This window comes from Condylostylus longicornis, unplaced genomic scaffold, assembly GCF_029603195.1.
Source record: "Condylostylus longicornis isolate FDR11 unplaced genomic scaffold, ASM2960319v2 ptg000006l, whole genome shotgun sequence".
Taxonomy (NCBI): Eukaryota; Metazoa; Arthropoda; class Insecta; order Diptera; family Dolichopodidae; genus Condylostylus; species Condylostylus longicornis.
In genome coordinates, this window is record NW_026577975.1 from 755,326 (window position 1) to 777,743 (window position 22,418).

At 20.7% G+C, this 22,418-nt stretch overlaps 2 protein-coding genes across 2 annotated transcripts; both read left to right on the top strand.

Moving 5' to 3' along the window:
• Positions 1–1,231: 1,231 nt before the first annotated feature.
• On the top strand, positions 1,232–1,864 carry LOC129616870 (uncharacterized). Its single transcript, XM_055532388.1, has 3 exons — positions 1,232–1,319; positions 1,507–1,621; positions 1,723–1,864. Exons 1-3 carry the CDS (start codon positions 1,232–1,234, stop codon positions 1,862–1,864), a joined length of 345 nt encoding a protein of 114 aa, XP_055388363.1.
• Positions 1,865–4,515: 2,651 nt separating this feature from the next.
• Positions 4,516–5,979, top strand: LOC129618443 (protein FAM177A1). The gene is made up of 2 exons (XM_055533180.1): positions 4,516–4,883; positions 5,525–5,979. Exons 1-2 carry the CDS (start codon positions 4,680–4,682, stop codon positions 5,801–5,803), a joined length of 483 nt encoding a protein of 160 aa, XP_055389155.1. The 5' UTR covers positions 4,516–4,679; the 3' UTR covers positions 5,804–5,979.
• The last annotated feature ends 16,439 nt before the right edge of the window (positions 5,980–22,418 follow it).

The following is a 22,418-nucleotide window of genomic DNA, read 5'->3' on the forward strand; positions in this document are numbered from 1 at the left end:
TAATATTATATGGATGTCATTATTATACTTTAAAAAAAAAATATTGATATTTTAACTTCAAAATAGTGTTAAAAAGATTTGTTGGGTGGCATATGACTATAGACTGATTTGTGTCTTTTTGAAATTGTTAAAACAAAAAACTTTTTTAAAATTTTGTCAAATTCTCATTCATAATTTCTAGTCATATTTCAAAATTAAAATTCGATTGTCATTTTTTTAAATTTTAAATAATTTTAATTTATTTACTCCTAATTGTATAACATATAAAATATTTTAAAATTGATAAACACTTGTGACATTTCTATGCAAAATAATTGACTATTGTGACTCATCTGAGGTTTTTTTTCATATAAGTGTACATTTGTACATTATAACAGAAATTTTGTGTGTGTGTGCTTTTTTTTAATAGATATATGTATTACATAGATATATATGTATGTATTTATTTATTTTATGACAAATTTTTATACACAATTCTAAAAGAGCTAGAATGATAATATGTGAATCCTAAACAAAATTAAATTAATTCTTTATACTAAAGTGCATTACTTATATTATAATTATTCGTTAAAATTAAAATATTACTTATAATTATTATAATATAATTTAATAGTCCACTGTTTACCCTATACTTAAATTTCATTTTCAATATTGTAAATATTTAAAAAATTCACAATATTTTAGCAATTTTATGCTAGTACATCTAAATTCCATATATGACAACTGTTCTAAGTGCTGATAATATATTTTCAAGTCACAATTGCAGAAGATAATGCACATATTTTCCAAAACACATTCATGTTAATTTTATTGTCTAAACACTCGGCTCCCAATAAACTTTTTTAACGTCATTAAATTAAGACAAACTGAAGAGCAATCTTATAAGAATATTTTTTTATTCATTATATTTTGGGCAACAAAAAAAAAATATTAATTAAAAAAAAAATATATGTATTTATAATTTAATTATGAATTAATTATTTTCAAATTATAATTATAAGAACTATTCTAGTTTCTCATATACATACATAAATATTTTGCAGAGAAGAAATTTTGATTATGGAATATTTTATTTTTGGAAAATATCAAAAATTAATGGTAATATTATCAAATTTTTTGAGTTTATTTGTATTCTGATCGCTGTTGATTAAACACATTAATAAAATTTTGTATAGAAAAATTTATATTTTATCTAAAATTTTCTTTTAATTTAGTAATAAACTGCTTGAAAATGAAAATTGTTAGCATTTGTTTGGTGACTTTAACATTTTTGTATTATGTTAGTGCTGATACACATTCTCAAAATGCAACGCATCCTGGTAAATTGACTTAAACCTGAAAAAAATAATAACTTAATACAAAAACGCATAAAATATTAAGAAATTGCATACCATTTGGAATTAGCAATACTTTTTTACATTCTATAATGTTTTAATATTTTTTTAACATATTTTTTTAAAATAATTATTAAAACAGATTTAATTTATTAATAAAAATATATTGTAGATTATCCGGGAATGTGCTATTATGATGATAAACCTTATCCGCCAGGGGAGCATATTATAATGAAACGTTGTGAAAAAATTACATGTGGTTCAAATAGTTGGGTTAGCATTCATGGGTAAGTTTATTTTTTTAATTTTTTTTACTTAATTCTAATTAAACATTACTTAATTTAATTATAAATTATAATCATTTTTTTAATTTGTTTTTATTTTGTAGTTGTATTAAAACAGCCAGTTCAAAGCCAAATTGTAAAAGAGGAGATTATTTTGGTGTTGGTATGCCGTTCCCCGAATGTTGTTTAAGAAAATATAAATGTACTGATGAAAATGGAGATGATTATGTTGATTTAGATTTTTAAATAAAATAAATTATATATAAATTTTGTAAAGTATTTTTTTTAACTATAAACGATTTTTGTATCTATGTATTATTTGCTGCACTACTCGATCGAAAAGTCATAAAATATTAAAAATTTTCATTTTCTGGATTTTCATTCGTTTTGTAGTTCTAAAATTGATCTAACCATAAGCCGTTTTCTATCAAACATTTAACAAATTATTTAAAAATTTTTACTTAACTTTTAACTGTTTTAATTAAAAAACACTCAATTAACTTTAAGGCGGGTCTAATTCACTGATATTTTACAAAGTTTCGTCAATTATAAAATGAATGATAGCAAGAATAGAAAAAACAGCATAATCTAAATTAATAAAATATAAAAAATGTTTCGACTCTTTGGGAAAATTGCGTTAACATTCATTGTTCAGAGCTAAAATTATAATAAATAAGGTTTATGAAAATTGCAGCAATTTTTTATAATTAATTGAACTATAAAATTGTATGATTCAGTAAATCATTCTCAAAAGACTACGAGTATTCAAGGTAACATTCTGTGAGAGTGTGCCGATAATTTCCATTATACCGGTTCTTGGATAAAATTTTATTATTAAATATTTGCAAAAATAATAAACGATCATTTTAAATAGATGTTACTTTTTATATTCAAACTTTGAATCTCCAAATATTTCATATTTTTTAGTATTTAGCTTTTCCTTCTCTTGTGGTAGAATTTGTGTGGAATTTTTTTTTTGCCGGGTTGGTTTTTAATATTTTAAGGCTTCATTAAGCCAGTCTTAATAAATTTTTGGCTATATATGCTATATAAGAAAATTTAATTTGAGTAAGAGGTATTTTAAAGTGCATCCAACCAATTGAGGGTTAAATTTAAGTATAGATTTTAATTCTATATCTTTATCTTTTATAAATGCTATGTGTAGATATATTTATTTGTATTCAATATTTTTACAACAAAATGGAATAAATTAGTACAAGTTCGTGAAAATCACCGCTTTATATATCATCTACATACATATGCACATTTATTATATTTATTTATGTAGCCGCAATTATAATTATTCTTATTGCAATAGCCATTCTGAGACATAAAGCATTTAACACCCAAAAAACTTTTTTATTGTTAAAAACTTAAAAAAAAAAAACAAAACGAGATATTTTAATTTTTTTTTTTAGTTATTGCGCAAAAGTTTAGAATAAAAAAAAAAACGCTCATGGCTAATTAAATTATGAATTGATTATTTTAAATGTATTTTAATTTAATAGTGTATTAAGAACAATTCTAGTTTTCAAATTTTTTGTGTTTTTTCTATTTGTTTTTTGTCTCTTTACAAAAAAGAAATGATTATGAAATATTTTATTTTTGGAAAAAATCAAAATAAAGGTAAGATGTTATCAAAATTTTAAGTTTATTCGTATTCTGTTCGCTGTTGGTTAAACACGCGTACCTATAAGATAATTTAAATCAAATTTGTATAGATAAATATACATTTTTTTAAATTAATAGTTAATCATATATAAAAGCATTAAAATGAAAATTTTTTGTATTTGTTTAATTACTTTAACATTTTTATATTATGTCAGTGCTGATACACATTCTGTAGATGGATCGCATCCTGGTAAATCAAGATTTTAATTAAAACGTGTAAATTAAAATCGAAAAAATTTCATGTTAAATATTATAAAATTTTCTATTTTGAAAGTTAATATTATAAATTTTATATAAGTCATTATATGTGCCTATTGTACACAAGTACAAAGACTGGATTGTTCTGTTAATTGTAATAATTATTTTATCTATTTGATAAAAAAATATATAGATTATCCTGGAAAATGTTTTTATGATGATACAGCTTTTGAACCAGGTGAACATGAAGTAAGAAGACGTTGTCAAAAAATTACATGCAATCCAAATGGTAGAGTTAGTGTTCACACGTAAGTGTTTTTTTTTGTTTTTAAATTTTGCAACATGTGTGATTATGTAATAATAAACGTAATTTTTATGTATTTTCATTTTTTCATTCTAGTTGTATTAAACAAACTAGTGCAAAATCAAATTGTAAAACTGGAGACAGATTTTTATTCGGAAAACCATTCCCAGAATGTTGTTTAAGAAAATATGATTGTGTTGATGAAAACGGAGATGATTATGTTGATTTGGATTTCTAGATTAAATAAAAATATATTTTTAAGTACATTTTTGTTTGTTTGAATTGGCTTTTTATTATAGTTTATTAGTTTATTTTTATTATAGTTTAACAAAAATTTTGGAATGTGATTACTTAATGAGAGCATTCGAGCTTCAATTATCATATATTTTCAATAATTTTATTTTCTGATAAAAAATTAAAAATTGAAAGATTTTTAATAATTTTCGCCGGCATTTTAAGCATTCACACAGTAAAATGTAAAAGCTATGGTGTTTAAATTGGTTTTTCTTTAAAATATAATGGCCCTGAATAAAATTAAACCAAAAAATGTTGAGTAAAATAAAGAATTTCAACGGTTCTTAAACCGAATTTTCATAATTTATTTCAATATTTTAGTTAAGCATTTATCCGATAGATGGATTGGCGTTATAAATTATTTTGTAAACGACATCACTTATTTATATTTTGACAATAGACATTATTTTGTTGTGACAGTAATCAAAGTTGTCTTACTTATTTTTATTTATTTTTTTTGGGAGAATAAATTTACATCGAATTCAATATAAAATAGAAATAGAATAAAATAATATTTCAATTTATTCTGTAACAAAATATGAATTGAAGCATATTTTAGTACGATAGAAAAAGACAACGTTAAAAAATAGAAAAATGGAACTAAATAATAAAGACTTGATTAGTGATACAGTCACAGGTGACAAAGAAGTTTCATTACAAATAAAGAAACCAAAAAAAATATTACATTTTTGTGATGGAACACTTGAAGAATTCTCTGATGATGAGGATGATATTGATGGATCTGTAGCAGGAACAGAAGAAAATGGTTCGCAAAATGAGCAGGCTAGCATAGATGAGGTAACCAAATTTAAATTAAGTTTTTGCTTACATAAAGCATTTGCAAGTTTCAATGATTCTGAGCCTTCGCTTTTTACAAGACTTCAGTAAAATTTACATTTATTTTATGGGACACGCCTTGCATAATCGTATTATGTTATGAAGGTTTAATTCGGGTTTTAATTGGCTTTTGTAGGCGCTAAATAAGTATATTTCTTAAACGTAATATATAGAAAAAAATCGATGACAAGGTTAATCGATATTATTGAATATAGAAACATGTTGCTTGCTTATATAATACTAAAAATATTGTGATTTATGGTTACATTAATTGAAATCTAAATTATGCTTGAATAGAACAAGGCCTTACAATATAAAATGCATTTTTATAATCGGTATTGAATTGTATAATGAAATGCTTTTATTCTGAAAATAGTAATTTTGAAATTTTCAAGTTATTTTGTAGGACATTTAACAGCAGTTTTGGATTTTAATGCCTTATAAGATTACGAATTTCTCTATTAACCTTTTTTAAATTCAATCTTATTATTCCAGTAATAAAAATTTGGTGTTATTTTTATGACAAGGAAATTTTAATTTACACAATATGTATTAAGGTATTTTTATAGTATTTTTATTGAATAAAAACAAATTTTTTCTAGAAAAATTTGCCATGGATTCCCTGGTTAAAAGTAAAATCATGGAAAACTGGAACATCAGCTTTAGCTGGAATTGATTATGTTGGAAGTATATTAGCTGATTTTTTAGGAATTACAACTCCAAAATTTGCATTAGAATATGAAGCTTTTAAGCAAAATCAAAATGAGAAAGCTGAAATTGAAAAAGAAAAATTAGAAAATGCATCATGGCAAGAAAATCAAAATAATTCAAATGAAATTATAAGTACTGATTTAAAAAGCGATTCATCTATACGTTTTTAATAAATGTACTTGAGCGCTTTACTTAAACGTATTATAAAATATCGATAAAAAAATATCTAATAATGTAAAATGTGATGTTTTTGTACACATAAAAATAAATAATATATTTAATTATATTTTTGTTAGTTGGCTTTAATTTATTATAATATATTTTTCAATAAAGTATAAAAAATTTTATATTACATATAAATCAATGTAATTTTATTTGTCGTCTGTTTTTAAATACTATTCGATTCTATTTTTAAAATTACTAATGTAATACAAAATTACGAATATATGTAATATTAATTATTATTTAAAAATTATATTTCGGATATTTTAGATTTAAAATATATTAGATTATAAGTAAAAATACGGGTTTATATGGATTAGAGGTTCAATAAAAAGATTTAAAAATGAGCTGACTACATTGTGGGAAAATTTTTTTTTCCAATATTTTGAACTTTTATTAGACTTCCTTGATAAAAGTTTTTGCAAAATGCATTTATAGTATAGATGAATTCTTATTGACTGAACGATCTTTAATATTATTGCATCTACATGTTAACTATAAACATTTTATTACTAATACGTGATTTAATTAAAAACCTCAAAAAACAGAAAAACTAGTTTTTAATTTTAAACTAAGTAACTTTTAATTTTAAAACTATCCGATTCATATTTACTTTTTATTTAAAATTTCTTGAAAAAAAATTATGTTGAAACTTTAATCTCATTTCTTATTTTATCTTAATAATTATGTATCTTTGATAAAAGATCAACTAAAAGAAGTAATGAGTTGCAATGTCATTTTAAAAACTGCCTCTTTTTAAATTGTATCACTTATTTTGTTCTCGTAATTTGAAACATTTGTGTGTTAAGAATCAATTCTAAGAAAATTTACTTGGCAAAAATCATTACCATTACATTTTATTTTCAAGTAAATAAAATTGAAATCTGAAATCAAATTTTGAAATCTTTATTTGTGATTAACTGTGATAAAGTCCTTTTGTATGTAAGTCATCAAAGAATATTGTTGATAGGCTTTTATTGCAGTCCCAATAATAATTTAATAATTTACATGAAATAAAAAATATTGAATAGAAAAATATATAAAAAATTTCGAAAATTTATTGCATTAATACTCAAAGAGCCATTCTATATATTAACCTAAAAGTATGCAATAAAATATTTTTTCAAAATCTCTAGTAGTATTTCATATCGTTAATAGTAAATCGGTGTGCGTGCGTGTATGTGTGCATTTATTATCCTTTCATAACGCTTTTGCATTCATTTCTCTTTTTACATTTCTTTAATTAAAATTTACATTTTAAAGAAAAATTTTTTTAATTATTAAATTTATTTAATAAAAAAAAATAAATAAATTAAATGAAATACAAAAAATTTTCCTAGTAAAAATTTCAAAAAATAAATAAAAGGACACACCCAAAAATAAAATATACGAAAAACAAAAAAAGTTTTTTTTTTGCTTTTCTTTCTATTTTATTTTATTATTTTTAATTATATATGAGAAATAAACGCATGTATACATACATATGTATATACTCCAAAATAGAAGGGGATTAAAACCTGTCGTGCAATTACCAAAAATACAAAAAAAAAATTTTTTCTTTTTTTTTTTTTAATGAATTTTCAGGACTTTTTGTTACTTCTGTTTCTGTTCGTTACTTTTTTGTTGTTGTTGTTTTTTTTTTATGACAAAGTAAAGTAAAAACTCTAAATATAATCCAGGCTTTTATTATAATATAACAATATATTTAAAGAAATATTATATACAAAATATAACATTTATTTTACATATTTATTCATATGTGAATTTTATACTATATAACCGGTTCTTTATACTATACATACATACATACATATGTTATTAAAAGACAAAAACAAAAGAACAGAACCAAAAAAAAAGAAGAAAAATCAACATTAAAATAAAAAGGAAAAACTTTTTTCATTTCTCTGTCCTCTTCTCATTACAATCAGCTATCGTGTGTGGCGTACACATGCTACATTATATAGTCATATGTGAATATTCGCCATTTCTTATTTAATTTTATACTTTTCTTTTTATTTTCATTTTTATTTTCATTTTTTTTTGTATTTCTTTCGTTTTTTGTTTCTTTGTGTCCTTTGGCACCACCATATCCAATATTGGTTGATTTCATTACAGAAGAAAAATGTACAAAATAATAATAAAAATGAAGTAGAATAAAAAATAGCAAAAAAGAAAATAAAAAAAGAGAAAAAATCAAATAAAATTATAAAAAACGTAAAAAAAACTTTTCTCTTGAAATCCTAATTAGAAAAAGAAAAAATTTCGTCTTTCATTCTCTACATTTTATTTTCCTCCTGTTTAACCGACCATCTCCTCCTTCTCTATTTTTGTGATATTCCCGCATCATCATCATCATCATCAACATCATCGTTATCATCATCATATCCTTTGATACAGTTTCTAGGTCCCTTTTTTTTCTTCTTTTATTTTCATTTAATTTACGCCGCATACGTACATATATATACTTATAATATGTAATAAAAATATAAAAAACAACAACAACAACAAATAAAAGAAAAGAAAAATAATACAGAACAGAATAGAGAAAAAGTAAAGCGCGCACCCATCAACATTTTTTTTTTTTTTGATTTTCTTGTTTTTATTTAGTAATGTACATAATATTTACACATGAGAATACATTTTGTATACAAGTAAGAATACATACGTTGTGTACATATATAATAAATTTATAAGTTTTTGCCGTACACTCATATTAATATTGTTTGTTATCCTTTCATATATGTATGTATGTAAATCAAAATTACCATGTATGAAGAAAAGTAATATAATTTTGCATATTTTATATAGTTGTACTTACGGAATATATCTATACATACAGGGTGTGTATAGTGCTAATGCCTTTTTTCTTTTAGATTATTTTCATGATGCAAGTTGTAACCATGGATATTACATAGGGAGATCCAAAGTAGGTTGATTGCTTCAAGATATACACGAATTTGTTCCGAGTTAGATATAACACGAATTGGATCCCTGCTATATATATGGAGAACTTGAGTTTGAGTTAGTTGGATCCGTAAAATACATTAATGAACTGGATCCGAAATAAGTGGAACCGCAGTTGCAACAATAAATATTACGTGAGGTAAGTGCATTTCAAATTTGTCGTGTAGTTTCATATCTTCTATGTTTATTTAAAATATTTCTATATTTCTAGAATCGTTTCTCTATACATCTCGGAAATCATAGAGATTTAGCATTCAATTCAAAACAAAAGTTTTACTCATTTTTGATCCTCTAACCAATGGAATATATCGTTGCATACCATTCTGAATCACTCTGTATAAAGTCATACATACATGTATAATTAATAGATATAAAATTTAGTTATAGTATACACAGTGGAATCATCAAAAAGGATGATGATTAAAAAAAAAAAAAGGGATACAAAAAGAAATTAAAGAAAAGAAAAAACAATAAATTAGCAATTAGTTAAGGATTTTTATGTATACACACTTGTTTACATTATGCATGTATATATGAAGTAGTTATATATGTATATATAATATAAGTAGTTGTAAGAAAAATATTTATGTGTATGTACAATAATTTTTTTACTGATTCTCTATAAAGTGACTACACATTAAACAAAAAAATTAAAATAATCAAAAAAAAATTTTTTTTAATTTATGAAATAGAGGCAGGTTATTCCTGAAATTTTCGCCCAATTTTTTTTTTTTTGGTATCAAAATGAAAGTTAAATTTTTCGAGAAATGGGGTAAAAACGCCAGAAATTGCTACTTTTCAGAAAAATTGAATTCAACAATTTATAACCTGTAATAGGAAGGCGAAAAAAGAAAATGTCGATTGACTCATTCTATCACCCTGCTTCGAGAAGTACTGAGATGTGCAGATTCGACATCCTGCAGATTTGAAATTCGAGTCTCGAATATCCTGTGTAGTTTTGACTTTACCATATGGCTCAAATTTCATGTTTTCATCTAAGTAACAGATAACAGTTTTAAAAATTTAATTCAGCTAAAAAAACTTAACTTATGGGATTTGAATAAAATTTCGGCAAATATTACTTTCATATCAAGCTCAAATAAGATTTTCGATTTGCATGCGTCTTGTTCTACTTAGTTTGGAACGTTTTTTGGTAATTTGTTTTTATGCAAATTCTTTTTAGTGTTGCCACTTTACTTGCCTTTTATCATTTAATTTCGTAACTATGGAATTTACTATTCGAAAAATTTAAATGAACAGCTACAAAAGTAAAAAAGACGAAAAAACAGAAAAATCAAATAAAATTGGGTATAAGATGGGAAAAGAGAAAATATATATGAAATATATAAGATGACATAGGAAAATTTAAATAAGAAATTATATAGAGAAGAGAAATGTGAATGAGGTATAAAATTAAAAATTATTTTTTTGCTTGTTTGTACGAATGTTTATAATATACAAGAAGAGGAGTTAAAGTTATGGGGTATATATAGTTTCATAAAATTATTTATTGTATATATAAACATAATATATATAATATATAGATATATATGCGTATGTATATATATAGATATATATGAAATAAAGTCCAACGTTTAGTACTAATTTACATATGTGATGAGAAGAAATTAAAATAAAAAGGATTCATTTGTCCTTAAGCTATACGTATGTATATATACATAAAAAGTTTTGTGAAATATATTACATATTCAATTATATATACATATGTACGGCATGTATGTATATATATGTATGTAGGTACATTTATTATATTTTAATTTTATGTAAATTTTTTATAGATTTTATTTTAGAATTTCTATTTAAATATAAATATATGTATGTAGGTAAATAATTTTGTATATGAAGAAAGTGTGTTTAGAAAAAGAAAAACAAAAAAATAAAGGAGAATAAAAAAGTAAAAAAGGATAATAAGAATTTCTTTCATCATGTGTGTATTATTTGATCAGGATCTTAATTTCTTTATTTTTTTTTCTTTTTGTTTTTTTTTTTTATTTTTATTATTTTCTTTGCTCTTATTTTAACAGAGAAATGTGGTTTTAGGTAAAATAAAGAAAAAAAAACGTGAAATTTTCTTTTCTTTTTATTTTTTGTTTCTTTTGCTCGAAAATATTTGTAAAATGATTTTTCTTTGTTTTCACTTTAAGGGAAAAGGATATGAAGGAATTTTCAATGAATTTTTAGTTGTTAAACAATTTTCTAATATAAGTATAGAAAAATTGAATGCATACATGCATATATATATATATATATATACATTTACTCTTGCATATATATGCACATATGTAGGTAGCATTTTTATTTGTGAAAATGCTGATGGATGGGTGCTGGAGAGTATGAGAAGAGTGAAATTTTATTGAAAAATTTTAATGTATAAGAAAAAAAGAAGAATTTTTCAATTATTTTTGTTATATAGTTTTAATTTTTTTTTGTTTCTTAATTGTTTTCGGATTTTTTACTTTTTTTTTTTTTGGAAATTTTGAATTAAAATTTTGGAATTTGCAATTTATTTCAAATTATTTCATTTTATACAATATTTTATTTTAATAATTATTTAAGTTTTATGTACATACTTGATTTTAAATTAATTAAAATAAAAAAACCCAAAAATAATTACAAAAAAATATAGAATTTGTATAAAATATTGTGAGACATACTTATATAAAAATAAATTTTTTGAAATTACAAACATTTTTGAATATTAATGTTATTTAAATTTGAAAATTAAATTTTGAAATTTACATGATACTGTATAGACATTTTAAATCTGATCAAGGAATTTCCTCTATAGCGTTTTCGCCTCATTTTATGCCATATAACAGTTACACTTGCATTTGCAATATTTGTAATCGAGAATTTGTATATAGAGAAAGACCTTTATTTAAATATTTTAAATTTTTATATTTCTAAATTAATTTTTAAAATATTATTAACAATTTTGAAAAAATAATTTATTTGCTAGAATTCTGTTGTACAATTAACAATAACTGTTATACCTGTAGTATTGATCATATTTGAAAATTTATCTTTATCGTATTTTGTTTTTGAGCTTGATTATTTCTGCATATCAAAATTCAAATAATTTCTATACAGTCAATATTGTATAATTTTCTCAAAACAAATTGCTATATCGGATTTATTAAAAATGGTTAATTATTTTTGCAAAAATATTATTCGTGAAAGCAAAATAATTTTCTCGAAACGTAATTGTATGTAACAGATTACAGAAATTCGAAAAATTTAATGAAATTATTGAATACTTTTTGGTCAATTTCTCGAACATTTTATTACATTTTTTGAAAATAAAATTAATTTTTGACTATTTATTATGTTTTTTTTTTAAATGTTTTCTTAATTTTTCAATTATTTTTTTGCAGTCCATTAATTATTACCATTTATTCCTCCCATAAGCCATAGAATTAAAAATTGAATACTTTTGATATTACAAAATTTTGAAAAATTTTCAAAAAACTTTCTACAACCTTCTCTGTATATGAGTTTACAAAGTTGTTAAAGTTTAGTTTGAATTTATGCCATAATATTTTTGCTATCAATTACAGGTTTTATTTCATATACGTAGCTCTATATCACTTCATATAATAATTTGCTTTTAGTCAAAAAGATTTAATTTATTACGCTGCAGTATTTTAAAAATTTTACATAGTAACCATTAAAAATTTTTCGTTAGAATAGAAGTAAACATAAAAAATTTTTTGTATAATTAATTTTATATATGCATAATTTATTTTAAAAGTAGCCTAAATGCATTTGCATTTTCAAAATTCTTTTATTTTCTAAAGTAACTAATAATATGTTAATAATTGGAATTGAAACTTATTCTGTTGGATCAGACAATCAATATATTAGAAAGCAAATAACCTGTTAACCAAATTTTTAATTACTTTAAACCTAAACTGAGCAATATTTAATATTCAATTGAAATGGACTTAGATCCCTTTTGAAAATAATTTTAGTATGTTTTTGAAAATTTTACATTTTTTTAAAAATAATTTTATTAAGAATATTAAAATTAATTTTTAATTTTAAAAATGTGAATATTATATAAATTTATTAATTAATATGTATGTATCTTAAAATTGAAAAATTATTTCTTATATATAAGGGCAATATGCATAAAATAATTAATTAAAAATCCCACATAAAATATTCAAAATATAAAATATATTCAAATACAAAATAAATTTAGATGAGTCCCTTATTTTATTAGATGAATCCTTCTTATGTTTTTCTTGTTTTCTCCTTATTTTTCCACATCATTACCTTCTCCTAATACAATAATTTCACATAATACGTACATTATATATACATTATCTAATAAAATATATACGAATATAATTATTTTTATATTGTTATATAATAAATATATATGTACATACACATATAATTTACAAAAAACTAAAAACTCAATAAAATAAAATAATAATAATGTAATCCTTTTCTTTTATTGGTACAATATTAAAACTAAAATTGTATATATTATAAATAATAGAAAGAACAAATGGATAGTATATATATATATATATGTTTAAAGATTTATATATATGTTTAATTTAGAAACAAAATAATCATAAAAAAAAATTACATATTTTGTATTCTAAACACTTAAATATTTTATAATAAATTTTCGTTTATATAGTTTTCTTTTTTATTACTATTATATAATTTTCATTCTATACCCACATAAGTATAAATTTACTCACATAATATAATATCTATCTTAATAAGTTTTAAATACATACATATATATATATATATATATATATATATATATATATATATATATATATATATATATATATATATATATATATATATATATATATATTCGATATTCCTTAAAATCATGTCTGTATTTACACATATTTCAATTATATATATAATAAAATACTCTATATTCTATATTTTACAAAAAAATATCTATATAAAATAAAAAACAAATATCAAAAACATTATACATTAAAATCAAATCCTCATCAAATCATCCCCCCCCCCCCCATCAAAAATTTCAACTCATACTATTGCTTCTTTAAAATAAAATAATAAAAAATATCTAAAATTTAGTGAACCTCATAATATATTTAATAATTATATATCACGTGTATATATTACATAAAAACTATAAATATAGAGCTATATGTGTAACATCCTATATTACCCACTCCCCTTCTCTTTTATTACCCACTAGAAATAGCTAGATATAAAATTCAACTTAACTCCAAAGCAAAAAAAAAGTAATAATTAAAATTTTATAAAACAGAACAAATTTTTAATTTTTCTTATGATATATAAAGTATAAGTATAACAAAACAAGAAAAAATAAAGAGAAATAAGAAAAACCATTAAATACGCATATCCTTGAAATTTTCAATTTTAACATAATATATAATATATGTGTAGAAAAAACATTAAAACGTAGAAAATAGTTAAAAAAATAAAGAAAAACATAATATTAATTCATGCATGTTCATGAATATTGTTGGAAAATGTTATATAGGGAAAATATAGAAGAAAAAAGAAAAGGAAAAACTATCGTTCTTTACTTACACATATTGTATACAAAGATATGGAAAATTTTTGAAACGCTATTCCCAAATTAAAAAAGAGAAGGCAAAAAAAAGGATGAAAGACAAAAAATATCATTTTAAGTTCTCAACGTTCGATTGGCCAAAAAATCTTAAATAATTTTTTGTTTTTTTTTTTTTTTGGTTTTTTTTTTCTTATAACTATAAAATGTAGGTATTTAAAAATATTTTTTACTCTCATTATCCTTATGTTCTCTTCATATTTTGTGTATTTTTTTTTGCTAATTTTTCTCGTATATGCAACATACATTTTATTTTATTTCATATATGTGATCCTTTTTCTAGTTTATTTTTGTTTTTGTTTTTTTTTTTAACTATTTTTCCACTATATTTGTTATTTTCATTATATTTTACAACTATTTTTTTTGCTATTTTGACTAAAATTTTAATATATGTATGTGTATATGTAAATATGTGGGATATAAACTCATATATATAGATATATAATTTATATATATACATATATATGTAGATATATTTAAATAAACATAGGTATATATATGAATTATTTAATTAAAAATAGATGAAAAGAATATACAAGAAAAGAAAAACAAAAACACAAATTAATACTTACACACATTTATTTAGTCCTTCTAATTTTCTAGGGTTACATATATATATATGTATATATACATATGTAAAGAAAATTTAAATATATATGAAAGCAGAAATTAAATACACATATGAATTATATATAAATATAATAAATTATATGGTCGATATACTTTTGTACACATATCATAGTGAGGTTTTTTGTGTTAATAGAAATATTTAAATTAAAAATTTTAAAATTTTGATATTATGTATGTGTAATTTATGCATATATCCATATATATATATATATATATATATATATATATATATATATATATATTTTATATATATATTTTATATATATTATTATATTATATTTATATATATTTATATATATTTATATTTATTTATATTTATATATATATATATATATATTTCAAATGTAAAATTTATTAGATTAAATATAGTTAAGTTTAGGAATATAACAGTTTTTTGGCATATTAGTGAATAGTATCGGCTTAGTATAAAATATACATACATACAAGATATATAGAGAATAAGAATTGATATATATATTGGGAATATTTAGAAATATTTAGAATCCTTTGTTTTATATATTATTGTTAGGGATATATAGAAATAGAGAAAAATAAATTTTTAGGCGTATTCTTTAATTACAAATATATACATATATATATTATATGTATATACGCATTGTAGTATAAAATGAGAAATAAATCTTGAATACACATTTACTAATATTCCATTGATTTCCCATATAAAAAAATTTATGTTAACAAAAATTTATATATATAATTTTAATATTTTTGTTCAATCCTCCTGTATTATAGTTAGTATCCATTTTATTATACATATACGAATGTATAAGTATGTATATATAAGCTAAATACTATCCAAAATTTTTGATATACTAAACTATGAAATATATGTGGGCTTGTTCAAATTATAATTTGTTGGTCGGAATTTCGGGATTTGAGAACTAGTTATATATTGATATATCAATTGCTTTTTTTTCACTATAACACTTTTTATAATTCACACTTAGGCGCGAAACATAACATCAAAGCTTTTTTATAATATTTTAATTATTTTTTGTAAAATATTATGTTGGATATGCTATATTTTTCTCTTGTGGGAACTCTTGTAAATACGACATTTGGGTACATGTTTGGATATTAAATTATTTTCAAATATGGCGCCAATAAAACTGTTATGAAACAAAATAAAAATTTATTAATCAAGCATTCAATTAGAAAACAAATATTTTATATATATGTATATATAGAAAAAATTTTGAATATAATTAATTTAATTTTTTTCTTTAATGCTTTCAGCTACAGAATTATTAAAAAGAAAATTTCGGCTTTGAAATATTTAATATTATATTTTGGATATTTTATAATTAGATATATGGATAATCACTAACTGTGCGGGGTGTCCAAAAATCAATAAAATCTGCTTTTTTATCATCATTTATTTTTTTTTTAAATTATCTTTCCTCTATATTAATTTCTAAAAATTTTCTATTCATTATTTTTTAAATCAATTCAAAACTTATTCGTATTTTAATTTATTAATTTTATTCAAGTGTTATACAAATAATTTATATTATATGCGAAATTTTATTGTATATATGTAACATTTATTGTATATATATGTATGTTAAATAAAATTGTAATAATTCTTAGTTTTATTGTTTTATATATGCAAATGTATTAGTTTCAATTATTTTATGATATATATATATATATATCATAAATTATATATATATAATATATTAATTATAAATATATATATATATCAATATATATATCAATATCATATATATGTATATATATATCAAGTAGTAATTTTAATATGTACATACACACATTATAATACTGCAAATTTATTTATATATATATATATATATATATCAAGTAATTATTGTAATATACACATACACATATTACATAATATAAATTGTTAATAAATGTAAATAAAATTTGGGATCATATATAATAAATGACAATATGTTACAATCACCCAAAAATCTACATATGTATATTTTTTCTATAATATATTATAAATTTGTATATATTGTAATAAATCGTATAACATATGTACATATACATATAAATTTCGGGATATGAAAATGAAAGAAAACTAAATCGACCTTTTTGATATGATATTTTTTTTTTTTATTTTTTCCTTTCTTCTTCTTATTAAATACATTTTATTATCGAATGTCCTTTATTATTTTTGTAAAATGTTTATATTTATATTCAACATAATGCATATAGTATGTTTGAATATATCACACATTATATCGTATCACATATATCACATATTATGGGTATATATCACCACGTATGTCGATATTTTTAATATATAAATATATATGAATTTTTGTTCTTAAACTCCCACCTTTTTCTTGGTTTTTCTTTTATATTTTGATATTATCCTAGAATATTTTCTTATTTAAAGAAATTTAAAATAAAATAATTTCTATTCTCATATATATATGTATGTTTATATATATGTATGTACGCATTTTGTATAATATGTATGATTCCGTTTTAGAAAAGAAATTAAATTTCTTATTTGTAGCCATATACTAGTAGCTATTATTCTATTTTCTAAAAATTTTTAAATTTATATCACTATAAAGCGTATCGGTACATAGTTATCAATTCCCCTGCTACAACATTGTTGTAACTCAAAAAATATAATTAATTTCAGAACAAATATACGAGAAATTGTTTTAATTAAAATTCAAATTAATTTTCTTATTAAAATGGCTGAATTTTAAATTTACATTAACAGAATTTATGCAGTAAATAGAAATATAATTAAAGTTTTTAATGGCAATGAAATCTGGAAAATGAAATTTTTCGACTTAATACATTTTTGATTACCGGATACATTCTTATATGTATTTTATAATATTACTGCAACAAATTTTCAAGTTAAAATTACTTATGTGGTTTTCACTCTAAAACAAATTGATATATGTGGGTATATATACAGTTATGAATATGTACGTGTGGTATATAGTTGAAAATTTTATGTTCTGTTTTTGTATATTGTATCTAGTTGTTATTTTTATGATTTTCTTTCTATTCTTTTGGTATTTTATATTTCATGTCAATATAAAAATATATTCTCCGATATATACTTCTCTTCCGATATATATCTTTCTTATATCTTATATATTTTAAACATATACTTAACTCACATGTATATATGTATATATACCTTTTCTACTTGTATATATCACATATATTAGATTTAAATTCAATAAATATAATAATAATAAACAAAATATATTAAAAATGATATAACAATAATAAGAGAATAATAAGAGAAAGAATAACATAAGAACAATAGAAATATACATTTTTTTCTTGGTATTATTTTTATTCTTTATACATTATTCTTATAATTTCTTTTCTTATCAGTCCTGATATGAAAAATTTTCTTAGAAATATCGTATTCTAAGAAATATCGTATGTTCTTATATTTTTTCTTATTGTTTTTGGTTTTTTATTTTAATGATATTTTTAATATTAATTTTATCTTCATATATATATATGTGCATAATACAATATATATATATATATATATATATATCGAATATATTGAATATATTGAATATATTCGATTAAAAAGTATATATATGGCAAGTTCATATAATATGTATGCATATATATGATCTACAGTATCCTTTAATATTGTTATTAGAAATACAATCGAATTTTACATGTTACAGGGATGATATTTGTAACTAATATACAACAATATGTACAAATATATATACATAATATATTATATTATTTATATAGTAATTGTATATGACCTGTAATAACATTTATATATAATAGGATTTTCTCTATTTTCTCTATTTAATGCATACATATGTGCATTATTATATGTATATACCTATTTATATGTATATATATCATATTATACTATACAATTATTTCACATATGAACATCACATATTACCTATATATTTATACCAAATTCAAATATGTATATACATATATGTATAAACATATATATATGAACTATATGTATAAACTAAACTAAAATCTAAAAAAAAAAAAGGAAAAACGAAAAATAAAGACAAGGGTATCCCCTTGAAAATTTGATTTTCTAATCACATACATGCGCATTAAAAAGGATCACCATCATCATCATCATATATAATATCATATGAATGTTACGTGTACGTTCGCAAAATTATCAAAATAAGAAAAACACAAAAACAAAAATGAAAATTTCCACATATAATATGTGATATATATTACATACACATGTACATACATATACATACATGCATGTGTCCACAAAAAATGTTGCTATACACCATGTATTCTCGCATAAATAAAATGTGTGTGTATGTATACACATGTGTAATTCTTCATATGAGTAAAATAAATTAAAATCCTACATAAAAATATGTATAACTGTTATACATACATATTATACTTATATAATAACATGTCCATATTGTATCTATAATGATGTATCCATATTATTAACCAAAGAAGTAAAGGCAAAAAAGGACAATAATAGAAATAGATATATGTACAAGTATGTTAGTATATTCATTATATAATAATATATAACAATATATTGATATGAGTGTAAATATGGAGTATGTTTATAATATATTTTCTTGTTCTTATGGTTCTATTCAAGTAGAAAAAGGTGCGCGCGGTATAATAATAAAATAAAAAGAAAAAGAAAGTTTTTCTTTATTTTTACATATATGAGAGTTTTTGTTTTAGTTTTGTTATTCGTCCTTTTTCTATATATTATAAAAGAGGTTATTTATTAATAAATATGGATACATAATATGTGTTCTTATCTCTTTGTATATGATATACGAATGTGTGTGGGTAAATGTGTAGGTGAGAATCAAAATTTAACTCATTGCAAAAAAAAAAAAATCAGATACTATATAACATTTTAGAATTCTCTAAGAAATATTTCATATGTATGGTGCTGCAGTAACCTGTTTAAAAATAAATTAAAATTAAGCTTAAAACTCTGGTCCAACATTTACCCTTCAATAATATCATTGAAATGACTTTTCCTATTAAGGAATTTTCTATTTGAATTATGCTCATGACATCAAATATGTTCCCGAATTGCATATCCCAGTAGTAATAAAGATGAAATAGATGCTAAAGAAAATTAATTATAAATATCATGAAATTGTTAAAATTTCCAATTTGTTAAATTTATTTTTCTGTATATGAGCAAAATTATATAAAAAATTAAAGAAAAAAGACAGCGAATTTGTGAATAATTTGATAAAGTACATTTTGTTGTTCTAAAACTCGTCTATATGTTACTTTACGATATAAAGAGCAAATCGTTTTGTTTTAATGTTTTGGAAAATTTAAAGAGTATTTTGTGATTACGACATTTCTACTTAATTATTAATCAAACTATAAATAATTATAGTTTGATTTCGATTTTCATCTTCGCATTTTACATAAAATACTCAGTGAACTCAAATATGAATGTGGTATAATATACCATTAGAAATATATACCATTGGAACAATATAATGGTATAATATACCATTAGAAATATATACCATTAGAACACTATATTTTCTAGAAATTGATGTGGTTTCTAATAGGATGAGTATTGATATATATTCAGAGTTATGTATAAATATTTTATACAAGTTGTATACTTAGTATATTATTCAATTCTCACATATATGATAATAAAATTATAACAAAATATTATAATATGTAAAAATGTGAAGAGAATAAAAAGCGAAATATTGAACCGTGGCTAAAAAAAGAGAAAAATCTCTCATATGTTATAATATTATTCACATATAATATAAAAATTTAATAAGAGATATATATATATATAATTAATATATATATAATAGCATATTATATACTATTAATTATATATATATATATATATATATATATATATATATATATATATATAATAAATAGTATATATGCGTGTGACCATTTATATATATCAGGAATATTTTAATATATGTTTATGTTTATTTATTCAATATTTTTGAAAATAAAATGAATATTTTAATATTACATATGTATAACAGAAAATTTCAAAAGGTATGAGAATAAAAACTGAACATACATACATGATGCGTATCATTTATATATATCTATGCATACATATACATGAATCCAATTGTATTTTGAAGAAGAGAGAGAGTAGAAGTGTTTTTGATTTTTATTTTTTTATCTTATACAATATTTAGTTTATGTGGATATTTATGGGAAATAAAATAAAATAACAAAAAAAAAAAAAACAAAAATGAAAAACAGAAAGGATCAAAACAAAATTTCTTTTTAATACTTTATTCTTCTTTTTGTTCTTCTAATTTAAATTTATTAATATATGTGAAGGGTTCATTTAATATTAAAGGTTATTTTTTTTTAAATATTTTTATTTATGTATAGGTATGTATAACAGATTTATTTTTTTCTTTTTTATAATAAATTAGATACCGAATATCGAATATATACATTTATATAAATTTGATATATATTTGGTATATATGTGATATATATATATATATATATATATATATATATATATATATATATTTTAGTTATAATTAATTTAATTATGTAAATATGTATGTATATATATGATATATTTTATTAAAGGTCAAAGTGTTATAAAATTTAAAACAATTCTTTCTAGTTCAATGATTAAAAATATAATGATTTCTATTTTATTAGTTATAGCTAATAATAATTTAAATTAAAATTTATTTAATAGTTTTTAGGGTGTTATACATATGTATAATAAATTAATTATTTGTTATTCTCTGGTATTTTAAATTGTTACAAAGTTTGCTCAAAATCAAAATAACTACTATGTATTGTTTACTAAAATTGTTTGCTCAATCAAAATAACTACTATGTATTAAAAAAATCAATATAATTTTTCAATTCAAATGTCATTAATATTTTATAAAATCAATAATTTATAAAAGTTTTAATCAAACTTAATATTTTCTTAATTAAAAAATTATTTAATTTATAATATTACTTAAGAATATTGTCATTTAAATTGAATTAATTAATATTTATTGTAAAATGAATTTAACAATTTTCTATATTACATGTTTAAAAATTTTTACATTATTCTTCGCCTAAATGTATGCAATATTTTTAAATTTTTTCAGATTTTTATTATTAACATTTTTTTTTATCGTAAATTGGTAAACTGAAGCTGTAAGGTTCCTCTATACATTTTGTGTTATTAATTTGTAATAAATTTCCAGCTTTTTCATGATTTAATAAAAAATTTCTAAAAAAAAGAGTTAAAATTATTGCTCTAATTGAATTTAAAATTGGTTCTGTGTACAACATGATGTTTAATTATAAAATCTTAGATATTTATCACTCATTATTAATTC

Excerpts from the sequence above, each read along its gene's own strand:
- LOC129616870 (XM_055532388.1), top strand. The coding sequence starts at position 1,232 with ATGAAAATTGTTAGCATTTGTTTGGTGACTTTAACATTTTTGTATTAT. Across the intron at positions 1,320-1,506 it reads TCAAAATGCAACGCATCCTG|ATTATCCGGGAATGTGCTAT; the intron begins GTAAATTGACTT and ends AATATATTGTAG. Across the intron at positions 1,622-1,722 it reads AGTTGGGTTAGCATTCATGG|TTGTATTAAAACAGCCAGTT; the intron begins GTAAGTTTATTT and ends TTTATTTTGTAG.
- LOC129618443 (XM_055533180.1), top strand. The coding sequence starts at position 4,680 with ATGGAACTAAATAATAAAGACTTGATTAGTGATACAGTCACAGGTGAC. Across the intron at positions 4,884-5,524 it reads AGCAGGCTAGCATAGATGAG|AAAAATTTGCCATGGATTCC; the intron begins GTAACCAAATTT and ends AATTTTTTCTAG.